The 21670-nt window shown below is 42.5% G+C and overlaps 1 protein-coding gene across 2 annotated transcripts in view; it reads left to right on the top strand.

The window, feature by feature from the left end:
* The window catches only part of LOC144493529 (interferon gamma receptor 1-like), a 51992-nt gene extending 31255 nt beyond the window's left edge, over positions 1–20737 (top strand). The window contains exons 6-8 of one of the 2 annotated variants that reach the window (XM_078212581.1): positions 8361–8651; positions 15036–15148; positions 17293–20737. In XM_078212581.1, coding sequence (XP_078068707.1) covers positions 8361–8651; positions 15036–15148; positions 17293–17715 — 827 coding nt within the window. In that variant the 3' untranslated portion in view covers positions 17716–20737. The remainder of the gene's footprint in view (positions 1–8360; positions 8652–15035; positions 15149–17292) is intronic. The other variant, XM_078212582.1, reaches the window with a different exon arrangement.
* Positions 20738–21670: the final 933 nt, after the last annotated feature.

The raw sequence follows: 21670 nt of genomic DNA, 5'->3' as shown, positions 1-21670 counted from the left end.
GTACATCTTCCCTAATATGTGCGATTATAGAAATTGGCAGATGCTGCACTGCGAAAACTTGCTGTAAACAATTTACGGGATTTGTCAAATATATCAAACTGCAGCAAATGAAATTGTTGTATTGAATGGGCCCTATTTTACCATTTTGATTCTAAGTGCTGAGCAGACTTGAAACTGGGAATGTTTCAGATCCGACTTTTAGACCCGTTCTCAGGCACCCCCATACGCACTTTGCCTGAAAAAATAGCAGCAATTCCGAAACGCGCTGCACAAGTCTGTGGGCGGGGCTTAATGCGCCCGAAACCCTGCAGCTCCGATTGGTGCCCCCAACTGCGCACGCGCAGAAAATAATAATAGAGTGCGACTCCTTTGCCACATCGCTCCCGGGCCGGATAATGCCTCCCCCTGGCCCTCACAGACATTGCCCCGCCCCCACAACATTACTGACCCCCTTATTTCCTCACCCCTTCCATCACCCAGACCAATCGCAGGCCCCCCCCACCCCCCCCTTCCCCCACTGATCACGGGCAGAGTGGAAGCAGACCCTCCCTTCCCCCTCACTGATCTCCAGCAGAGTGGCAGTGGACCCCCGTTCCCCCTCACTGATCACAGACAGAGCGGCAGCAGACCCCCCCCCACCGATCTCATTAGAGAGCCGTCGGACACTTGGCACTTACCTTGTCACTAACTGGAGCGCCCGAATCGGACTTTTGTGGAGCATGTCTGTTTTGTGCCGATTCTGGATGGGCAAACACGGTGGTAAAGGGGGAAGTGCCGGTAAGGTTGGGCGTGCAGCCCATTAAATCAATTTAAATGCATACAAAAGCATTTGGCCGTCATGCCTGTTTCGGGCGCGGTCCCAATCGCATCCATTTTCGAGCCTTGGTAAAGGGGGAACCGGCGCGGAGGCAAGCACGGATCCCGCTACTCGCCTCACGCCCGACTTTACCAAGTTTTCGCGGGGTGTGGTCACGCAACTTGATGGTAAAATCTGGCCCAATTTCTCTCTCCAATTAGTTCTATTCAACAGTGCTGGTATTCTTGAATAGTGTTGGTACTTTACAAGAAATAGATGTAACTCTAGGGACTAAAGGGATCAAAGGATATGGGGGAAAGCGGGAACAGGCCATTGATTTGAATGATCATAATGAAAGGCGGAGCCAACTCAAAGGGCCGATTGGCCTGCTGCTTTTATTTTCTTTGTTTACTCAAGTAACTGTTCCTGCCTCTTGTTCTTGTAATATTACGACTAAGTTGATATTTTAATAATCAAATTTAATTGTTGCTGCTTGTTGTCTGTTGTTCCGATAAGCCTGCCAGAAGCCTCTCTGTGCCAGAAGTCACTTTTCATTGAGTCTTCTCAATAGCTTTTACAAAGATTCGTGTTCGTATGCTGATTGTAACTCTTAAAATGTTGTAGCTTTGTCATGTTCCGTGTCATTGATATCAAGGGGCAGCTGTGGTGATTCAAGCAGAGTTAGTTTTTAATGGAATTTGATCAAATTTACTTCAAATTAGGTTTACATCTTAAACATATATGCCACACATGTTGTCGTTCACTTACAATGCTTGACGTATGGCAAACTCCTTAATTATGGCATTTAAATCTGAAAGCAGGAAATGCTCCAATTTAGAATACTAACTTTTGGGACAGAAGAAGCAAGGCCAATTTTGATGGTATCAGGCAGGAACTTTCAAAAGTTAATTGGGGGAGTCTGTGGGAAGGCAAAGGGACGTCTGGTGAGTGGCATGCTTTCAAAAGTGTGTTAACCAGGGTTTAGGGTAAGCCCATTCCTCTTAGAGTGAAGGGCAAGGCTGGCAGAAGTCGGGAACCCTGGATGACTTGGGATATTGAGACCCTGGTCAAGATGAAGCAAGAGGCACATGACATGCATAGGCAGCTGGGATCAAGTGAATCTCTTGAAGAGTATAGGGGGTGTAGGAGTAGAGTTAAGAGAGAAATCAGGAGGGCAAAAAGGGGACACAAAATTGTTTTGGCAGATAAGGCAAAGGAGAATCCAGAGAACTTCGACAAATACATAAAGGGCAAAAGAGCAACAAGGGAGAGAGTAGGGCCTCTTAAGGATCAACAAGGTATCTATGTGCGGATCCACAAGAGATGGGTGAGAGCCTAAATGAATATTTCTCATCAGTATTTACTGTTGAGAAAAGCATGGATGTTAGGGAACTTGGGGAATTAAATATTGATGTCTTGAGGAGTGAACATATTACAGAGAAGGAGGTGCTGGAAGTCTTAAAGCACATCAAGGTAGATAAATCTGCGGGACCTGATGAGGTATATCCCAGGACATTGTTGGAGGCTCGGGAGGAAATTGCGGGTCCCCTCGCCGAGATATTTGAATCATCGATAGTCACGGGCGAGGTGCCTGAAGATTGGAGAGTGGCAAATGTTGTGCCTTTGTTTAAAAAGGGGTGCAGGGAAAAGCCTGGGAACTACAGGCCAGTTAGCCTCACATCTGTGGTGTAAATTGTTGGAAGGTATTTTGAGAGACAGGATCTACAGGCATTTAGAGATGCAAGGACTGATTTAGGGACAGTCAGCATGGCTTTGTGAGTGGCAAATCATGTCTCACAAATTTGATTGAATTTTTTGAAGGGGTAACCAAGAAGGTAGATGAAGGCAGTGCAGTTGATGTTGTCTACATGGACTTTAGCAAGGCCTTTGACAAGGTACCACATGGTAGGTTGTTGCATAAAGTTAAATCTCACGGGATCCAGGGTGAGGTGTCTAAATGGATACAAAATTGACTTCTTGACAGAAGCCAGAGGGTGGTTGTAGAGAGTTGTTTTTCAAACTGGAGGCCTGTGACCAGCGGTGTGCCTCAGGGATCAGTGCTGGGCCCATTGTAATTTGTCATTTATATTAATGATTTGGATGAGAATATAGGGGGCATGGTTAATAAGTTTGCAGATGACACCAAGATTGGTGGCATGGTGGACAGTGAGGAGGGTTATCTCCAATTACAGCGGGATCTTGATCAATTGGGCCAGTGGGCTGACGAATGGCAGATGGAGTTTAATTTAGACAAATGCGAGGTAATGTATTTTGTAGATTGAACCAGAGCAGGACTTACTCAGTTAATGGTAGGACGTTGGGGAGAGTTACAGAACAAAGAGTCTAGGGGTGCATGTTCATAGCTCCTTGAAAGTGGAGTCATAGATGGACAGAGTGGTGAAGAAGGCATTCGGCATGCTTGGTTTCATTGGTCAGAACATTGAATACAGGAGTTGGGACGTCTTGTTGAAGTTGTACAAGACATTGGTAAGGCCACACTTGGAATACTGTGTACAGTTCTGGTCACCCTATTATAGAAAGGATATTATTAAACTAGAAAGAGTGCAAAAAAGATTTACTAGGATGCTACCGGGACTTGATGGATTGAGTTATAAGGAGAGGCTGAATAGACTGGGACTTTTTTCTCTGGAGCATAGGAGGCTGAGGGGTGGCTTTATAGAGGTCTATAAAATAATGAGGGCCATAGACAAGGTAGATAGTCAATATCTTTTCCCAAAGGTAGGGGAGTCTAAAACTAGAGGGCATAGGTTTAAGGTGAGAGGAGAGAGATACAAAAGTGTCCAGAGGGGCAATTTTTTCAGAGTGGTGAGTGTCTGGAACAAGCTGCCAGAGGTAGTAGTCGAGGCGGGTACAATTTTATCTTTTACAAAGCATTTAGATAGTTACATGGGTATGATGCGTATGGAGGGATATAGGTCAAATGCAGGCAATTGGGATTAGTTTATGGGTTTTTAAAAAGAAAGAGCGGCGTGGACAAGTTGGGCCGAAGGGCCTGTTTCCATGCTGTAAACCTCTATCTACTCAAAATCAATGTATGGAATAGACTTCCAGGGTGGAATTTTCTGGCTCCCCCAGGGCCAGAAAATGTGGCGGCAATTTAAATGTGCTTTGACTGCGGCGGGTCGGGAAGGTCCTGCCAGCTAATTGGATGTTGGAATTTAAAAGCTTTCTCGCACTAAGAGGATGCGGTAAGATAGTGAATGGCAATTTCAGAGACATCAAAATCACCCTGCATTATTACCAACCTTTTTCTATCTCATGACAGCGGTTGGTTAATTTCCAAGTAAATTATCTCAGCATATTGTCGCAAATTCCATTATTGTTTCGAAAATATTGCTAATCTTAGCAGCTAATTATTTGGCTAGCCAATCGAGAAAATGCAGAAAAATTCAATTCTGTACAAATGATTGTGACAATTCCCGCCAGAAATCTTTGTGTGGACCGAAGCAACCCAGCAAATTGGCCAGTTTATACTGGCACTGATGGATTCAAGCTGTGAGTGGATCACCCCAGGCAGAATTTCTGTGCAAGCAATGCTCTGTGCCCTCCTGCCAGCACTTTCACTTCCACCCATCATCTGCAGAGGGATGTGGTTATCTTGTCTCAGCAGGGGAAGCCGCACCATCATTGCGAGTTGTAAATGCCAGATTCGCTCGTCATAGCATGAAGTGGAATTTAGAGCACCAGAAATATGGCATTCCTTCTCTACCTCCTCCCCCCCCCCCGCCATTTTATCCAACCCTGTTCTTTTATGCCTTTCTCGTGGAAGCCTGCAGCGTAGGACTGGTTGGCAGACGCTGGTATGTTAACAGACAACCGTGACCTAAAGTAGTACGACCTTGACTTAAGCTTCCTCCAAAGGAAGCCATAACTTAAATATGTGCCTAGGTTTCCCTTTAACTTGATCTTCTCTTCCTGCCACCCCTTAATACCTCGTTCCTGTCGCCTTGATGCAGGCTTGAGTTGAGGTTTCTTTTCAACTGCTCCAAACTTTTAGGAATGTTGTTCCTTCTTTATCAAATTATCCTTATCCTTTTGAAGTTTAACTTGTAGAATCATGGAATGATTGGCTCATTGCGCCTGTGGGGTTTTTTGAGCTTCCTAAAATGCACTAGTAACAGCGAGACAATAGCACAGTGGCAGTTGAGGGGGTCGAAGCAATCTTGTGGACTAAACTGCAACAATAAAGGATATTTGTCAACAACGGGCTTCTATTCCACGTGTGGAGTTGGTGTGCGATCGCAAAAAGATATTTCTGTATGTGTGCGCCAGATTCCTTGGAAGCTGTCTGTGTTTTGCTAACTAAATTTAAAGAGGGGGTTTAAGTCTACAAGAATTTTGTTTGAATTGGAACTCAGCAATAGGTTAGCAATTAAGAATTGTATCTTGTCATGTTTATGTACTGTTCAATTGTTAAAAATTCAGCGAATTAATTTATTATTGTTAAACTGTGTTGCTAGAAAGTTCTGTTTGCTAAAAGCTCCCCAGTGTGTCAGTAGAATCGTGTCCGGAGTGAAACAACTTACCCTCACACTAATGCCAAGGTAGAAAAATGTTGGGGTGTGGTCCAGCTTCTTTAATATACCTTGGGGTTTCTGATCTGGTACCCTAATGACAGCTGCCTGTTTGCTGCTTCCGTTCCTGAGATTTCAGCATTCCTTTGTTTTTTTACAGATATCCTCTTCCATTTGGGTCTTTAGTCTTCAATTTATCCACAGTTTATGCAGTGTGTTTCCAAATCTCCATTTTTTTTAACCCGAGAGGTTGGACTTAGCCTTTGCATCTTCAGCATCCTCTGAGTTACAGCCACTTTGCTTCTGACTTCTACTTGTCTTTTACTAACAAAGCGCCCTGCACAGTGCTGACGGCCATGACACAAAACAATTGCCCCCAAACTGTATCCTTTTCCTTGTCCATTTCCACATTTCTAGTTCAAATTCCTGTTTGACTTTTCTGCTAAAGCTTGGAGTTTGCATTTTATTCTGCTTAGCTACATCTGGCTTGCAATTCAGTTCCACGTGCTCCTCTGGTTTTCTGCCATTGTGTCCAAGACGAAGTGTGTTTGATATTGACTATTGGATTGCTGGCTGGCGATACGCAGTGAGGTTTTTGGAGTTCCTTCACCCTTTCCCATTCTGCAACTTGTGGTGCTTCAATGTACTTTATCTCAGAAAGTTTTTCATTTACCTTCAACTTGGGGTTTCCACCCATAAACCCTTCTCCCTGCGAGACCCTTTTGCAAGAGTCAGTTAACTTCTTCCAGCAGCCGGTTTGTGACTATTTCTGTATGGTGACGATACCCAGTAATCTCCATGGAGACCTTTCCATTGGAACCTTGTTGGTTTCACGGAGCGGAATGGTAACTCGTCGCTGGTGTAGCTGTTCTCCGGGAGTCTTTTGAATTTCCACAGCTGATGGTGTCAAAAGCAGGTGGAGAAGGTAGTCAAGAAGGCATATGGTATGCTTGCCTTCATCAGCCGGGGCATTGAGTTTAAAAATTGGCAAGCCATGTTACAGCTTTATAGTACCTTAGTTAGGCCGCACTTGGAATATAGTATTCAATTCTGCTCGCCACACTACCAGAAAGATGTGGAGGCTTTGGAGAGGGTACAGAAAAGATTTACCACAATGTTGCCTGGTATGGAGGGCATTAGCTATGAGGAGAGGTTGGAGAAACTTGGTTTGTTTTCATTGGAATGACAGAGATTGAAGGGCGACCTGATAGAAGTCTACAAGATTATGTGGGGCATGGACAGAGTGGATAGTCAGAAGCTTTTTCCCAGGGTGGAAGAGTCAATTACTAGGGGGCATAGGTTTAAGGTGCGAGGGGCAAGGTTTCAGGTGCGAGAGGCAAGGTTTAAAGGAGATGCACGAGGCAAGTTTTTTTACACAGAGGGTGGTAGGTGCCTGGAACTCGCTGCTGGGGGAAGTGGTGGAAGCAGATACGATTGTGAGTTTTAAGGGGCATCTGGACAAATACATGAATAGGAATTTGATAGAGGGATATGGTCCCCAGAAAGGTAGGGTAGGTTTTTGTTCAGTTGGGCAACAAGGTTGGTGCAAGCTTGAGGGGCCAAAGGGCCTGTTCCTGTGCTGTAATTTTCTTTGTTCTTTGAGAGGTCGCACGACACCAGGTTATAGTCCAACAGGTTTATTTGAAATCAAGCTTTCGGAGCTGTTAGTGTCAGGCTATCATCTCTCTGCCTACATATTCTGTGCCTGCGCACCTCGCTCCACTTCATCTGATGAAGGAGCAGCGCTCTGAAAGCTTGTGATTTCAAATAAACCTGTTGGACTATAACCTGGTATCGTGTGACCTCTCATCTTGTTCACCCCAGTCAAACACTGGCATCTCCACGTGATGGTGTCATCAGAGTTCTGTTAATGCGCTCAGACAGTTAGCTTGGAGTCTCTTCTGCTTCCCTGGATGTACTCTTGTTTGCACACCATCTGTGCGAGGCTGTGATTTTAACCTTCTTGCCCAGCTTTGCCTTGCACTCCAGTGGGCCCTTGGAAACTCTACCTCCTGCTAGCCATCTTCTTCATCCTTTCCCAGGCAAATATTTGAAAAATCTCAATCTAAACACACACAAGCTGATTTTGGGGGGACTTGCAACATTCAGGATATACCCCCACCCAACACACGAGGTTACATAAAGACTGCAGTAGGGATCTGAATGCAGTTCACCCACAGATCCTTGTATTGGCATGGATGCCAATAGAACAATAGGGGCGGCATGGTAGCACAGTGGTTAGCACTGCTGCCTCAGCGCGCCAGGGATCCAGGTTCGATTCTTGGCTTGGGTCACTGTCTGTGTGACGTTTGCACATTCTCTCCGTGTCTGCATGGGTTTCCTCCAGGTGCTCCAGTTTCCTCCCATAGTCCAAAGATATGCAGGTTAGGTGCATTGGCCATGCTAAAATTCTCCCTCAGTGTACCCGAACAGGCGCCGGAGTGTGGCGACTAGGGGATTTTCACAGTAACTTCATTGCAGTGTAAGTCTACTTGTGACTAATAAATACATTTTTTAAAACTTTACTTTTAAATGCTGAAGGTCATAGCTTGCTAGTGGCATTACTCGATTCGAACCCTGTTGCATACACCCAGCCCACTTGCCCAGACTCCCTCGTACATTTGCTTTAATTCCCCGATGGGATGTGAAGAAATGCAAAGAAAGAGAAGGATGAGTCAAAGTACATGAATGAGAGCTATGCCATCATAGAGGAGGCGGGATAAAGCAGGATGAGGGGATTGATGTAGTGCATGAGAGTAGAATGTAGTTGAATGTGCCATTATGCCTTGACCTTTCCTGACCGTGTTAGGCCATTAAATTACATCCTGCAGTATTCTAGAAGTTCTCTTTTTCTGCTCCTGCTGAGCTGGGTGTCCTTTTGGAAGTTGAGAAGGAAGATACGAGTCAACCTCAGTGAGCAATAACAAAGAAAGTATCATGCTGGCAAAGAATGAATTTCACGTGGCCAATACTTGACTAACCATGTGAAGGCAAGCATCATTCATGAATGCCATGCAATATTTTGACAGATTCAAGGAGGTTGCCTTGGTCACCAACCCCAAGGAGAGAGGACCATATTATTCCCCTGAATGAAAAGCTGAATTGCCCTTTTAAAGAAGAAGACACAGAATTTGATGGGTACCCGGAGGATGGGTACCCGGAGGATGGGTACCCGGAGGATGGGTACCCAGAGCTTGATTACTCGGAGGATGATTACCTGGAGGATGGACAGCATCCAGTGAATTCGGAGAATATCATGGATGAGTTGGAATCTGAAGCTGTTACCAAATTACAACAAGGTAACACTGATCCCTCCAAAGGTATGTATACCCTATTGGGCTATGTGCTTAGTATATTAGTATATTAACTAATACAAAGCAAAGAGTGGGGGTAAATGGGTGTTTTTCTGGTTGGCAATCAGTGACTAGTGGTGTGCCTCAGGGATCAGTGTTGGGACCGCAATTGTTTACGATTTACATAGATGATTTGGAGTTGGGGACCAAGTGTAGTGTGTCAAAATTTGCAGATGACACAAAGATGAGTGGCAGAGCAAAGTGTGCAGAGGATGCTGAAAGTCTGCAAAGGGATATAGATAGTCTTAAGTGGGCGAGGGTCTGGCAGATGGAGTACAATGTTGGTAAATGTGAGGTCATCCATTTTGGGAGGAATAACAGCAAAATGGACTATTATTTAAATGGTAAAAAATTGCAGCATGCTGCTGTGCAGAGACACCTGGGTGTCCTTGTGCAAGAATCTCGGGGAGTTGGTTTGCAGGTGCAGCAGGTAATTAAGAAGGCAAATGGAATTTTGTCCTTCATTGCTAGAGGGATGGAGTTTAAAAACAGCGAGGTTATGTTGTAGCTGTATAAGGTGCTGGTGAGACCATACCTGGAGTACTGTGTACAGTTTTGGTCTCCTTACTTGGGAAAGGATATGCTGGCACTGGAGGGGGTGCAGAGGAGATTCACTAGGTTGATTCCAGAGTTGAGAGGGTTGACTTATGAGGAGAGACTGAGTAGACTGGGGCTATGCTCATTGGAATTCAGAAGAATGAGGGGAGATCTTATAGAAACACATTAGATTATGAAGGGAATAGATAAGGTAGAAACAGGGAAGTTGTTTCCACTGGCAGGTGAAACTAGAACTAGGGGGCATGGCCTCAAAATAAGGGGAAGCAGATTTAGGACTGAGTTGAGGAGGAACTTCTTCACACAAAGGGTTGTGAATCTGTGGAATTCCCTGCCCAGTGAAGCAGTTGAAGCTACCTCATTGAATGTTTTTAAGGCAAGGCATAGATAAATTTTTGAACAGTAAAGGAATTAAGGGTTATGGTGAGTGGGCGGGTAAGTGGAGCTGAAACCACAAAAAGATCAGCCATGATCTTATTGAATGGCGGAGCAGGCTCGAGGGGCCAGATAGCCGACTCCTGCTTCTAGTTCTTGTGTTCTATGTTGCCTGATCAAAGCTTGTATTTTGTTTCTTGCACAGATAGCTCTAGTCTTGATGCCTCGCAGCTAAACTGTAGCTGCTGAAGTAACTGTATGAGAGGAGGTTTTCCTTTCTTCATTGTTTAATGAAATTCTGAATCATGCTTCACTTAAGCTTATGATTTTGTTACAAATAGCGAACAAATTAAATTGTGTAAAGGATCAAAATACCAAGTTCAGTACAACCAGTTAGTGTACGTTTATGTTGTACTAATTCCCATCCGTGGCAGTTTTTTAATTCTTCCTTTCTCTCAAATGTTCCATCTGATGCAGGTCCAGTCCATTTTTTAAAAAAGACTGCCGATTCTGCCCATCTTATATGAGGGCAGCCAAACTTACATTCTCGATAAGGGTTTGGAAGACAATAAAAAGCCTGCCTTGCCTCTACATATGTAACTGTGATATATGGCGAGCTGGTTTCTTGCCGGGAGGGAAAGCATCCTCTAAACTTTGAGATAACATCGTTCTTGGTTGCGCTGCACCTTCATTCCCCTCCCTCTGTGCCATCCACTCTGAGCCACTTGCTTTTTAAAGATTGTTCAATGTTCCCCAGCGGTTATAGAAACCCTTAACAGAATGGACCCTCTTTCTGAGAGTTTGCTTCATCCACCCCCACCGCAGAAGATACCTCTCATCCTTCCTCCCCTTTGAGATGAGCAGAAGAACTAAGACACTCCCAACGCCCTGTTAACCATCTGAGCTCCACTGTGGTCAAATGCTGCACAGGTTACATCTCTTCCAGTGCTCAATCTCAGCTGCTGTACTTGAAAACCTTTAGAGCAGTCCTCCAGTTCTCCTGCTGCTTTTGTGTTTGCATTGTTTATGCTGACTTCAGCATGAGTTGCTTGTAAGCCTGAGAAGTAACGTCTCTTTTCGGGGGGGTGGGGGGGGATCTTTAAATAACTTTCTCACACCTTTTGCTTGCAACTGAGTCATCTATCAGGCGCTAAAAATAATTCTAAGCAAAGAGTAAATACTCCGTGCAAATTGATAACATTTGAAGGAGTAGCAGAGGCAATGGGATCAGTGTAGACAGCACAAAAACTACAGAGAATTTCACTAAATATACAATAAGGTAGAAAAATGACAGATGAAGTTTAAAATATTTTATGCAAGAAGATTTGAGTAGTGTATATTCTGTAAGTGGTACTAAAATAGCTAATGATGAAGTTGAAAAATACCTAGGAGTACTCATAGACTGAGCATTCATCGTGCATAATTCATGCCAAGTAACGGTCAACAAAACCAATGATCCTGAGCTGTGATGCTAATCCCACATCCTTATCAGCATAAGCACTGTCTGCTTCCACTTGTATCACATTACCTGTCTATGCCCCTGCCCCAACCCCCCTCCTGCTGAAACCCTCATCCATGCCTTTGCTACCTCCAGACTTGATTATTCCAATACATATCTGGCCAGCTTTCCATTTTCTACCCCCGCGAAACTTGAGCTCATCGGAAACTCTGCTACTCATGATCTAAACCTCACCCAGCACTGCTCACCTATTTTTATGTTTGCTGATCTCCACTGGTCCGCAGCCTGGCAATGCTTCGCTACTAAAACACTCAAATTTGTTTTCAAAGTCCTTCATGATCACCTCTCTTCATTATTTCTCTAACCCCCTCCAGCCATACAAGCATCCAAGAACAATGTGTTCATCCAATTCTAGCCTCTTGTGAATCTTCCACTTTGTGTTTCTCCGTGGTAATGCTTTCAGCCATCCAGTCGTCATCTCTGTAATTCCCTCCCTAAAGTTTTCCATTTTTGTCTCCTTTGATGAAGATTTTAGTCACCTCTCCTAACATGGTATCTCCTTCCTTGGCTCACTGCCAATTTTTGTCTTGCTGCACTCCTGTGAAGCACTTTAACTGTTTTATTCATTAAAAATACTGTATAAATGCAAGTTGTTGGTGATTTTTGGATAAGGTTGTCTAAACTAAGAGAAACAAATTCCATTTTATAACTCATTACAGAACTGTTGTGACTAGAATGGAACAATATATAATGAGTAATTAAGTAGGTCTCAATTGATCAGAGTAAGTATGGATTTGTCAAGCATAGATCATCTGACTTATGTTATATTTTTAGTAGATAGGGAACTGTCTAAGGTATATGGATTTTTGACCGTTTTTCCACACAACAGATTCATGGCAAAAAGAATGTAATTGGGAGTAACTTTGTCACGCATGTTTGCAAGAGACAGAGTGAAAATGATTTGCTCTCTGAAATTATGCAATCAGTGGTTGGGGCGGCACAGTGGTTAGCACTGCTGCCTCACAGCACCAGGGACCTGGGTTCAATTCCGGCCCCGGGTCACTGTCTGTGTGGAGTTTGCACATTCTCCCGATGTCTGCGTGGGTTTCCTCCGGGTGCTCTGGTTTCCTCCCACAGTCCAAAGATATGCGGGCTAGCTTGATTTCGCCATGCTAAATTTACCCTAGTGTCAGGGGATTAGCAGGGTAAATATGTGGGGTAACGGGAATAGGGCCTGGGTGGGATTGTGGTCAGTGCTGACTCGATGGGCCAAATGGCGGCCTCCTGCACTGTAGGGACCCTATGATTCTCAAAGATCTCTAGTGGGACATTTAGCTTTTCATCATATATATTAGTGACTTAGATGAAGGAATAAAGAGTTGTTTATCCAAGTTTGCAGATGACACTGAGTTAGGAGGCACAGAAAGTCATGTTCTAGGGGGCAACGATTGTGATTGTACAAAACTATAGTCAATGGTGTGAGGTCATCCATGTTGGATCTAAAAAAAGACAAAGGAGAAACATTTCCTCATAGTGAGGAGGAACTAACTAATTTTGGTGTCCATGAACATACCACTAAAGGTCAGTGCGCATTTGAAAACAGACAAGAGAGGTATCACTATAGTCTTTATATCCCAAGATGTTTGGAATGCAAAAGCATAATGATTTGGCTGTACACAGTTTCGGCGTGATCCCATCTAAAGGCTGACCTTCAGTTCTGACCATGGAACCTCAAGATATATTAAATATGGGCAGCACAGTGCACAGTGGTTAGCACTGCTGCCTCAGTGCTTGGGACCCAGGTTCGATTCCCGGCTTCAGAGCAGAGCTTATACATTTTCCCCGTGTCTGCGTGGGTTTCCTCCGGGTGCTCTGGCTTTCTCCCACAATCAGAAAGATTGTTGGTTGGGTGCATTGGCCATGCTAAGTTCTTCCTTGATGTACCCAAACAGGGCTGGAGTGTGACTTGGGGATTTTCACAGTAACTTCATTGCAGTGTTAATGTAAGCCTACTTGTGGCACTAATAAATAAACTTAAAGACTTGAAAGATATATTGTCCAGATTCGTCAGAATTATGCTGGGCTTAAAGCGTGACATTACAAGGACTTTGTATCAACTTAAATTGATTTCCTTGCAATTTGGAAGATAGAGTATTTGAATTGAGGTAAAGTTAAAGTTTTATTTATTAGTCACAAGTAAGGCTTACATTAGCACTGCAATGAAGTTACTGTGAAATTCCCCTAGTCGCCACACTCCGGCACCTGTTCGGGTCAATGCACCTAACCAGCACATCTTCTTTAGACGTGGGAGGAAACCTGAGCACCCGGACGAAACCCACGCAGACACAGGGAGAACGTTCAGACTCCGCACAGACAGTCACCCAAGCTGGGAAACGAACCCGAGTCCCTGGCACTGTGAGGCAACAGTGCTAACCACTGTGCCGTCCCACTTAAATGATTAAGGGATTTAGTTTATTAGGAGATAGCAAGTAACTATTTGTGCTGGTGGAGAGAATCCTAGGTCATTTAACAGTTAAGTCAGGAAGCTGTTTTTCACATGAGCAATTGTCTGTGCAGGCTTGGAGGGCCGAAGGGCCTGTTCCTGTGCTGTAATTTTCTTTGTTCTTTAAATTGTTGAAAGCTGAAACTCGGTTCCTAAACTGACTGAATGCAAGTTCATTTCAATTTTTTTTAAGGCTGAGATGAGGTGAGGTGAATAGAATATTTTATCAAAGTTATTGAGATATGGAACAAAGGTGAAAAATGGAGTTAAGAGTAAGAATGGCCATGATCGAATTTGTTCCAAAAATGGCTCACTTCATGATTCATATGTTTTCAGAGTATAACTTTTAGTTAGGAGATTGAACTGTTAAAAGTAAGATGAATGGAAACCCATGGTGAGAAGCTGGTAAACAAAACCTGAAGTAATTACCTTTCAAAGGGTGGCCTGTGTTTATTTAGTAAAGTCACTGTTGGAAATAAGAAAGCACTGAACAATGGGTGTAGATGAAATGTCTGCAGTTCTCTATATGAGGGTTTTAAATCATTATATATAATTTCCAAGGCTAAAGTAAAGTTGTGAAGCCAGTAAACAAGGGATAGCCTCAAAGTGTCCCCTGTATCCATATACTTTTCAGATCAAATATCAGCTTTGGGAATTGAAGTTAATTAGTTGGAATCTCTACCCGGGACATCCTAAGGGGGGCAGATTGCAAGGAGATACTCTTTTTTTAACTGTAGGTTTTCTCACAGGGTACTGGCAGTTTTCTGTCTGGAGCTGGAACAGCTTGGAAATAGACAGAGAGAGAAAGCTGCCAATCGTTGATACTGTGTAGAAGCTGAGACCAAAGGTGTTTTCTGATTTTGGAGTCACCGAGTAAGAAAGCAGTGAGGCCCCTTGCTTGATCTGGGGTGCTCACAATCACAAGGTGCTCAAGGAGAATTGGAGGGTCACATAGCCAGATATCAATGGAAGTACCCCAAGAAATCTCATATCTGGGAGATTAGCAAGAACACTTTTTTTGAAACATGAAATCTTGCTGCATAATTATTTCAGTTAATAACTGGGAGTTAAAATCTATTTTTCAAAGTAAATGTCTCCCTCAAGATTGTAAATTGAACAGGGGCAAGGGGCTGAATGGCTGCTATAATTTCTATAATACTGAAAATTTTCCTCATTTGTTTTCGGTTGGTTCATATTAGAAACGTTTTGCAAACATTTCATGATCGTATGACACTGGAAACTCCATCTTCTGTTTGATGAAATTGGCATCTGATGCCTCCAAGGGAATGTTTTCCCATTGGAAGCCAATAATTAAATGTAGTTTGGATTATAGAAGATGGCAGTTGAGTGTTGGATGTGAATATTTCATTTTATTTTGTTACATTGTGCACTTTGTAAAATTGTTTGTGACACATTGGTTATGATATTGATTAACATGTAATCATTCTTTGCTTGTTAGTCCTTGCATTAACAATATCGGGAGGAATTTTGGCTGTCCTTTTCGTGGGGCTGCTTGCAACAGTATTAATCTGTTATTTTGTGAAGAAGAAGCGAGCCTTACCCAAGGTTTTGGTGAGTTCACAATATTTTATGCTGGGGCGAGAACCAACTTGATTACCTTTAAACATGAGTAAAGCCAAACTAACAGGAACAGAATATCATACACTGTGAATTTGCCAATTCAGATTTTATTGACTATTGTACAGTGTCATTGTACATGCCTTTAAATGTTCAGATATTATTAGTACCGTATCCGTATTCTAGGACAGGCTATCTCAGAGCAGGAAGATTGCTGATGACAGAACAGTAATTTTAGTTTATATATAGACAGCAAGGTTAAGAAGATTGTAAACAATTTTTAAAATTGGTTGTGATTGTCGAGGTGAGAAAGAAAGCTGCAGGATTCGGGAAGATATCAATGGACTAGTTAAGTGGGCAGAAAAGTGGCAAAATTTAAATCAATCCAGCAAAGTGTGAAGTGATGCATTTGTGGCGAACAAACAAGGCAAGGGAACACACAATAAATGGTAGGCTACCGTGAGGTGTGCCAAAATGGAGGGATCGTAATGTGCATGTCTACAAATCCTTGAAGTTTAAAAGGACAGGCAGATCGAGTAGTTAACAAGACATGCTTTCCTTTTTTAGCTGAGTCATCTATCCTATAACAGCAGGAAGGTTATGCTAGAATTGTATAAAAGACTAGTTCAGTCACAGCTGGAGTACTGCTTGCAGTTCTAGTCACCACATTACAGTAAGAATGTGATAACACTAGAGAGGGTACAAAGGAGATTTGTAAGAAAGCAATACAGAAGCAACTCATTTAAAATGCTGGAATTAATGAACAAATTTTACATAGAAGGGCGAAGGCTAAACTCAGCTAATATTCTGGGGACCTGGGTTCGAATCCCATCCCGGCAGATGGCAGAACTTGAATTCAATAAAAGATATCTGGAATTAAGAATCTACTGATGACCATTAAACCATTGTCAATTGTCGGAAAACCCACTGAGTTCACTAATCTCCTACAGGAAAGGAAATATGTCGTCCTTACCTGGTCTGGCCTACATGTGACTCCAGATCCACAGCAATGTGGTTGACTCTCAACTGCCTTCCCAAGGGCAACTAGGGATGGGCAATAAATGCTTGCCAGCCAGCGATGCCCATGTCCCATGAATGAATAAAAAAATACTCCGGTTTGCCATCAATCTGAAATATAAATGTTGGGAATATTCAGCAGTAGTGGAAGATGTAATGAAAGATCATCAGCCTGAAACAGTCATTCTCTTTCTCTTCCTATAGATGCTATAATATTTGTTGATTATTTCCACTTTGTTTCAGATTTCTGGGAGTGTTGCTAGGAATGGAGAACTTTTAACTATGAGGAAAGATTGGATAGACTGGGATTGTTTTCTTTGGAACAGAGAGCTGGTTGCGGCGGTGGGGGGCTGCTGTTTGGATTTTGTTGCGTAAAAGTTAAAGAGAGGCCTAGATAGACTGGGAGTGGATGAGAAGGACCTATAACCGAGTTTAGAATTAAAGTAATTGGCAGAAGGATTAGAAAGAAGTTGAGAAATGGTTCCAGCGTGTGCGTGATCCCTGAAAAGGATGATGGCGACAGGAACTCTCATCATATTTAAAAAGTGATTGGATGTGCATTTGAAATGCAGCATCCTACAAGGTGACCCAGCTGAGAGCTAGAAAGTAGAATTAAGCCGGCGAACTCTTTCAGTTGGGCGCACACACAATGGGGTGAAATGATCTCCCCTGCTGTGAATTTTCCCTGTTTCTGTTTAAACTAGGATGGAGTGTTTGGAGGAAGACTAAAAATGTGAGGCTAAGTTAATGGAGATCAGAAAAATAAATGAAGAAAATTGTGTGGGAAAACAAGAGCATTATGAATAGAGTAGTAAAATCAAACAAGATAGTTTGCACATGGGGAAAGAATGAAGTAAAGGTAGGGGAAACTTAACAAAAAATACTGTTTACTTCGTTAAAAATGCCACAGAGAAAGTTAATGCGTGTACTAAAATACATAGTTTGGTAAATTACAGTAGGTGAATGGCCAATTTGTGTTGTAACTTGTATACCTTTGCAAAAAAGGTTTTTTAATGTATAAGCATTTTATTTCATAAGTACAATGTACTTTAAATGGAGAAGATGAATCTGACACTTGTTACCCAACTCATTTAAATTTAATGTTGTGATTGAATTTCTAGGCTCATCACATTGTGGGCAGAAAACGATATAGCAATATAAACTCCATGAAACCCGAGGAAAGCAACCTAAGTGTACTGACAACATTGGAGACAGTGCCTAATGTTTGTGAAGTTGACCAGAAGGATGAGACACAAGTGAAAATGATCAAAGATTCTTCAGACCTCGTTGATGCTGACCCAGTTACTGTTGATGTAGATGACAGTGAACCAGTAAATTCTGACTTGAAGGACCCATATGCGGCTAAGATTGATGTCAGTGGCACAGACCAGAAGAGCATTAGTGAGGACAATTTTGAAGAAGGCAACAGTGATCTGGAGAAAACTGACGATTTGTGCAAGACTAACTCTGACTTTGAGAAACAAATCTGTGCTAATAACTGGGGTTATGACAAACCGCAAGTTCTACTAATTTTAAATAATTGAACAGTTCTAGAGAACTAATATATGCTCTCTTTCTGGATCCCCTCCAAGCCCCACATAGTCTAGACTTGGAAATATATCGCTGTGCTTCACTGCCATTGGATCAAAATCCCGCAAATCCTCCCTAACAGCACTGTGTGGGGGAGGGCGGGGTGGGGGGGGGGGGGGGTACCTACACCTTGGGGGGAGTGCAGTAGTTCAAGAAGGTGTCTTACTACCACCTTCTTGAGGGCAATTGGGAGTAGACAGTAAATGCTGGCCTAGCCAGCGAAGCCCACATTCCAAGAACAAATACATTTTAAAACTCCTCCTGTGATGGAATCTGGCATCTTGCTACTTAGTACTAAGCATTATCCTTGCTGAACTCGTTGGAAAGCTCTTTTGTAACCAGACCAGTGTGGTGATTGCCCGTCAGAGGTTCCAACATAACTGTTCCAAAGTATCTGCGATGAACATTTTAAAGCTTGCCAGTTCTTGAGTGGCTGTCAGTTGTGTCAGCCACTCAAGAAAGAAATGACAGAAACACTAGCCTGGCAGTTGTGGCTGAACATTCACAAAGAGTTCAGTGTAATTGAAAGCTCTGTTCTGTTTTACTGTTCCGGGAGTTGGGGGAACGTATTCCAGCTAACACCGTGCTGGACTTGGCACAATGACCACGTTCTCAACTCTGAGACAGAAAGTGTTGGACACAATTCCTACTCCAGGGATTTGAGCACATAACCTAAACTGACACTTCATTGGCAGATTGAAGGTAGAGTTGAGATGTTGGGATGTAAATTAATCTTGGATAATAGCACAGAATCAGAAACCAGTTTAGGTCAGTTTAAAAAAAGTTAGAAAGTACAATTTGGTAGAGTTCAAAATGCCATGGCTCATTGTGCATTGCTTCCCAAGACAACTTTATGCCTCCTTAACCTAGGCCCCTTTTGTCTCATCGGGAGGACATAAAAGATCCCCTGGCATTATTCTAAGAAGAACAGGAAAGTTTTCCTGACTAAGATTTATCTCTGAGCCAATTAAACATATATAAAGTGCTGGAAATACTCAGTAGGTCTGACAGCATCTGTGAGGAGCGAAAGAGTTAAGCTTTCAGATTGCTAATCTTTTCGGCAATTATATGGCCAGTCCTTGTTCATTAATATTGGCGCATCTGCGCTCTCTTCTAAGTCTAATATCTTTGCTGAGGTTCAATGCCCAAAACTAAGCACCATATTCCATATAGAGTCTGACCGAATCTCTGTTTTCAGAACAAATCTGAAAACAGTGCATAGCATTGCCTTTTTAAGCAATACCTCAAGGAACATGCAGTTTCAAACAATACTGTTTATTATGCCGTTGAGATTTTTTTAAAATTAAGCACATGAGCAGCGTCTCAAATCTGAATTCCTATTTTATGTTTTGGGAATATCTCGATCTCGACTCAAATAAATACTTTGAGAATATCCTGCATTAAAAAAAGCTTGAATGCACTGCTGAGTTGACTCTCAAGTATATTCTGAAATGGAAGGCAGTTAGGGACGTGTAATAAATGCCAGCCTAGCCAGTGACACCCATGACCCATTAAATGAATAAAAAAAAGTTGTTTATGAAACTGCTGCCAATTAACATCTAGCCTGCTCACATGACGTTGCCTGCCAAGTTAAATAGTTAGGTATTAACTAGGAGATAACTATTAAAATATTAGCAAACCAATACTTGATATACCAATAAAGTTGCCAAATCTCACCAATCTTCTGGGACATGAGGAAGAACATCTTTACGCCAAGGGTGGTGGATGTTTGGAATTCGCTGCCCGAGTTGATGGTGGAGGCAGAGACCCTAAACTCTTTTTTGAAAAGTACCTGGATCTGCTCCTTAAGTGCTGTAAGCTATAGGGCTATGGGTTGCAGGATGTATGATTGGAAAGGGCACCCGGGTTGGCAAGGACAAGATGGGATGAATAGCCTCCTTCTGTGCTGTAGCTTTTCTATGGTTCTAAACTTCTTTTTGTACTCTGTTAATTCACATACATATTGACTTCATGAAGTGTGTCCCTAACTTTGGCAAATCCATGCTTTCCTAGTGTTCTGTTGTAATGCTGCTGCACATTGTAGACATATTTGGATGGGAAGGATGGAGGAATACATGTTTTCCATTGAGGATTGTGACTTTGAGAAGTCTACAGTTCTTGGTCTTGGCACTGGAAGAGACAAAATTTACAACCTGCAGAAAGTACAGATGCCAATATTTCTCAGCAGACTGGACTTGATTCAATGTTTGATCATCTGCAGGTAAACCAGACTGTAATAATATCTCTGGGGGAAAAAAGCTTCTTAAAACTTCAAAACTAGGTGTAGCACAATCTTTGGCATTGTGACCTTTTTTGAGATATATTCAATAAGAAAATTGGGTTGTAAGATTGGAGAAATAATTTCATACTTACAGAGAAGGGAAGATGTGTAACAGGAACACAGTTGGACATGAGAGAAAAATTTATTGAACGAGAGATTTGAATTAAATTCTTTCAGCAGGGCAAATACTACAAACAGCTTTTGGAGTAATTAGCTGGAAATGTCTCTCCTTCAGCCTAGCACTTTAAACTGGATTGTTGGTTTACAATGAGCACTTCATGTAGCTCATAAGACAGCATACCTGCTGATTTGTGGCAGCACTGCAAGAGATCTGTTAGTTCAAGATGCTTTGAAAACATAATTTTTGTTTTAAATGTCCTTCTGTTCATTAACTATCTATGATCTGTGTGGAAGGGTGTAACATGTTGCAACATGTACAGTTCTGTGATTACTATTTTGATAGAAGTTGTGGCGATACTACAAATGTATGAAATTGAGTATCAGAAAGAGACATGCTGGTCGATCAAACCTGTCCTACAGCTAATGCTGAAACGTGATAACTGCAAAGGCATGGTTGCGAACAAATTAAATCAAATTTAAAATGATTTAATATTAATACTGAATATGGGCTACAATTGTGAAGTTTGTGAAGTCTGAATTAATTTATTCAGTGAAACCTGAACAGCTCAACTTCATTTAATCATCTTGTGTTTTTATTTATGGCGTGACTTTTCTTTTGAATGTGTCAGCTATGGTTATGGTAGTCCTCTTCCTCTCTGAATCAGCAGGTTGTGTGTTCAAACCACAATCCAAAGACTTGACCATAGCTTCCCGCTTAACAATTTATCACCATACTGTGGGAATGCAGCACTGTGTGAAGGTGCTAATTTCTGGATAAGGCATTAAACTAAGTTCATGCTTGTCCTCTCAGGTGGACTTGAACAATCCTGTGGCATTATTTCAAAGAAGAACAGGAGCTTGTCATAGAGGTTTCCAGCATGGAAACAGGACCTTTGTCCAAACCGCCCAGTTTTTACCACTAAGCTAGTCCCAATTGCTCGCATTTGGCCCATATCCCTCTATACCCACCTTACCCATGTAACTATCTAAATGCTTTTTAAAAGACAAAATTGTACTCGTCTCTGGCAGCTTGTTCCAGACACTCGCCACACTCTGGGTGAAAAAATTGCCCCTCTGGACCCTTTTGTATCTCTCTCCTCTCACCTTAAACTTATGTCCTCTAGTTTTAGACTCCCCTATCTTTGGAAAAAGATGGTGACTATCTACTTGATCTATGCCCCTCATTATATTATAAACCTCCAGAAGATCACCCCTAAGTTTCCTACACCCCAGGGAAAAAAGTCCCAATCAATCCAGCCTCTCCTTAGAACTCAAACTATCAAGTCCTGGTAGCATCCTAGTAAATCTTTTCTGCACTCTTTCTAGTTTAATAATATCCTTTCTACAATAGGGTGATCAGATCTGTACATAGTATTCCAAGTGTGGCCTTGCCAATGTCTTATACAACTCCAATAAGATGTCCCAACTCCTGTATTCAATGTTCTGACCAATGAAACCAAGCATGCCAAATGCCGTCTTCAACACCCTGTCCTCCTGTGACTCCACTT

Source organism: Mustelus asterias, chromosome 5 (assembly GCF_964213995.1).
Source record: "Mustelus asterias chromosome 5, sMusAst1.hap1.1, whole genome shotgun sequence".
Taxonomy (NCBI): Eukaryota; Metazoa; Chordata; class Chondrichthyes; order Carcharhiniformes; family Triakidae; genus Mustelus; species Mustelus asterias.
The sequence above is the reverse complement of the archived record's forward strand: the minus strand, read 5'-3'. Positions and strand labels throughout refer to the sequence as shown.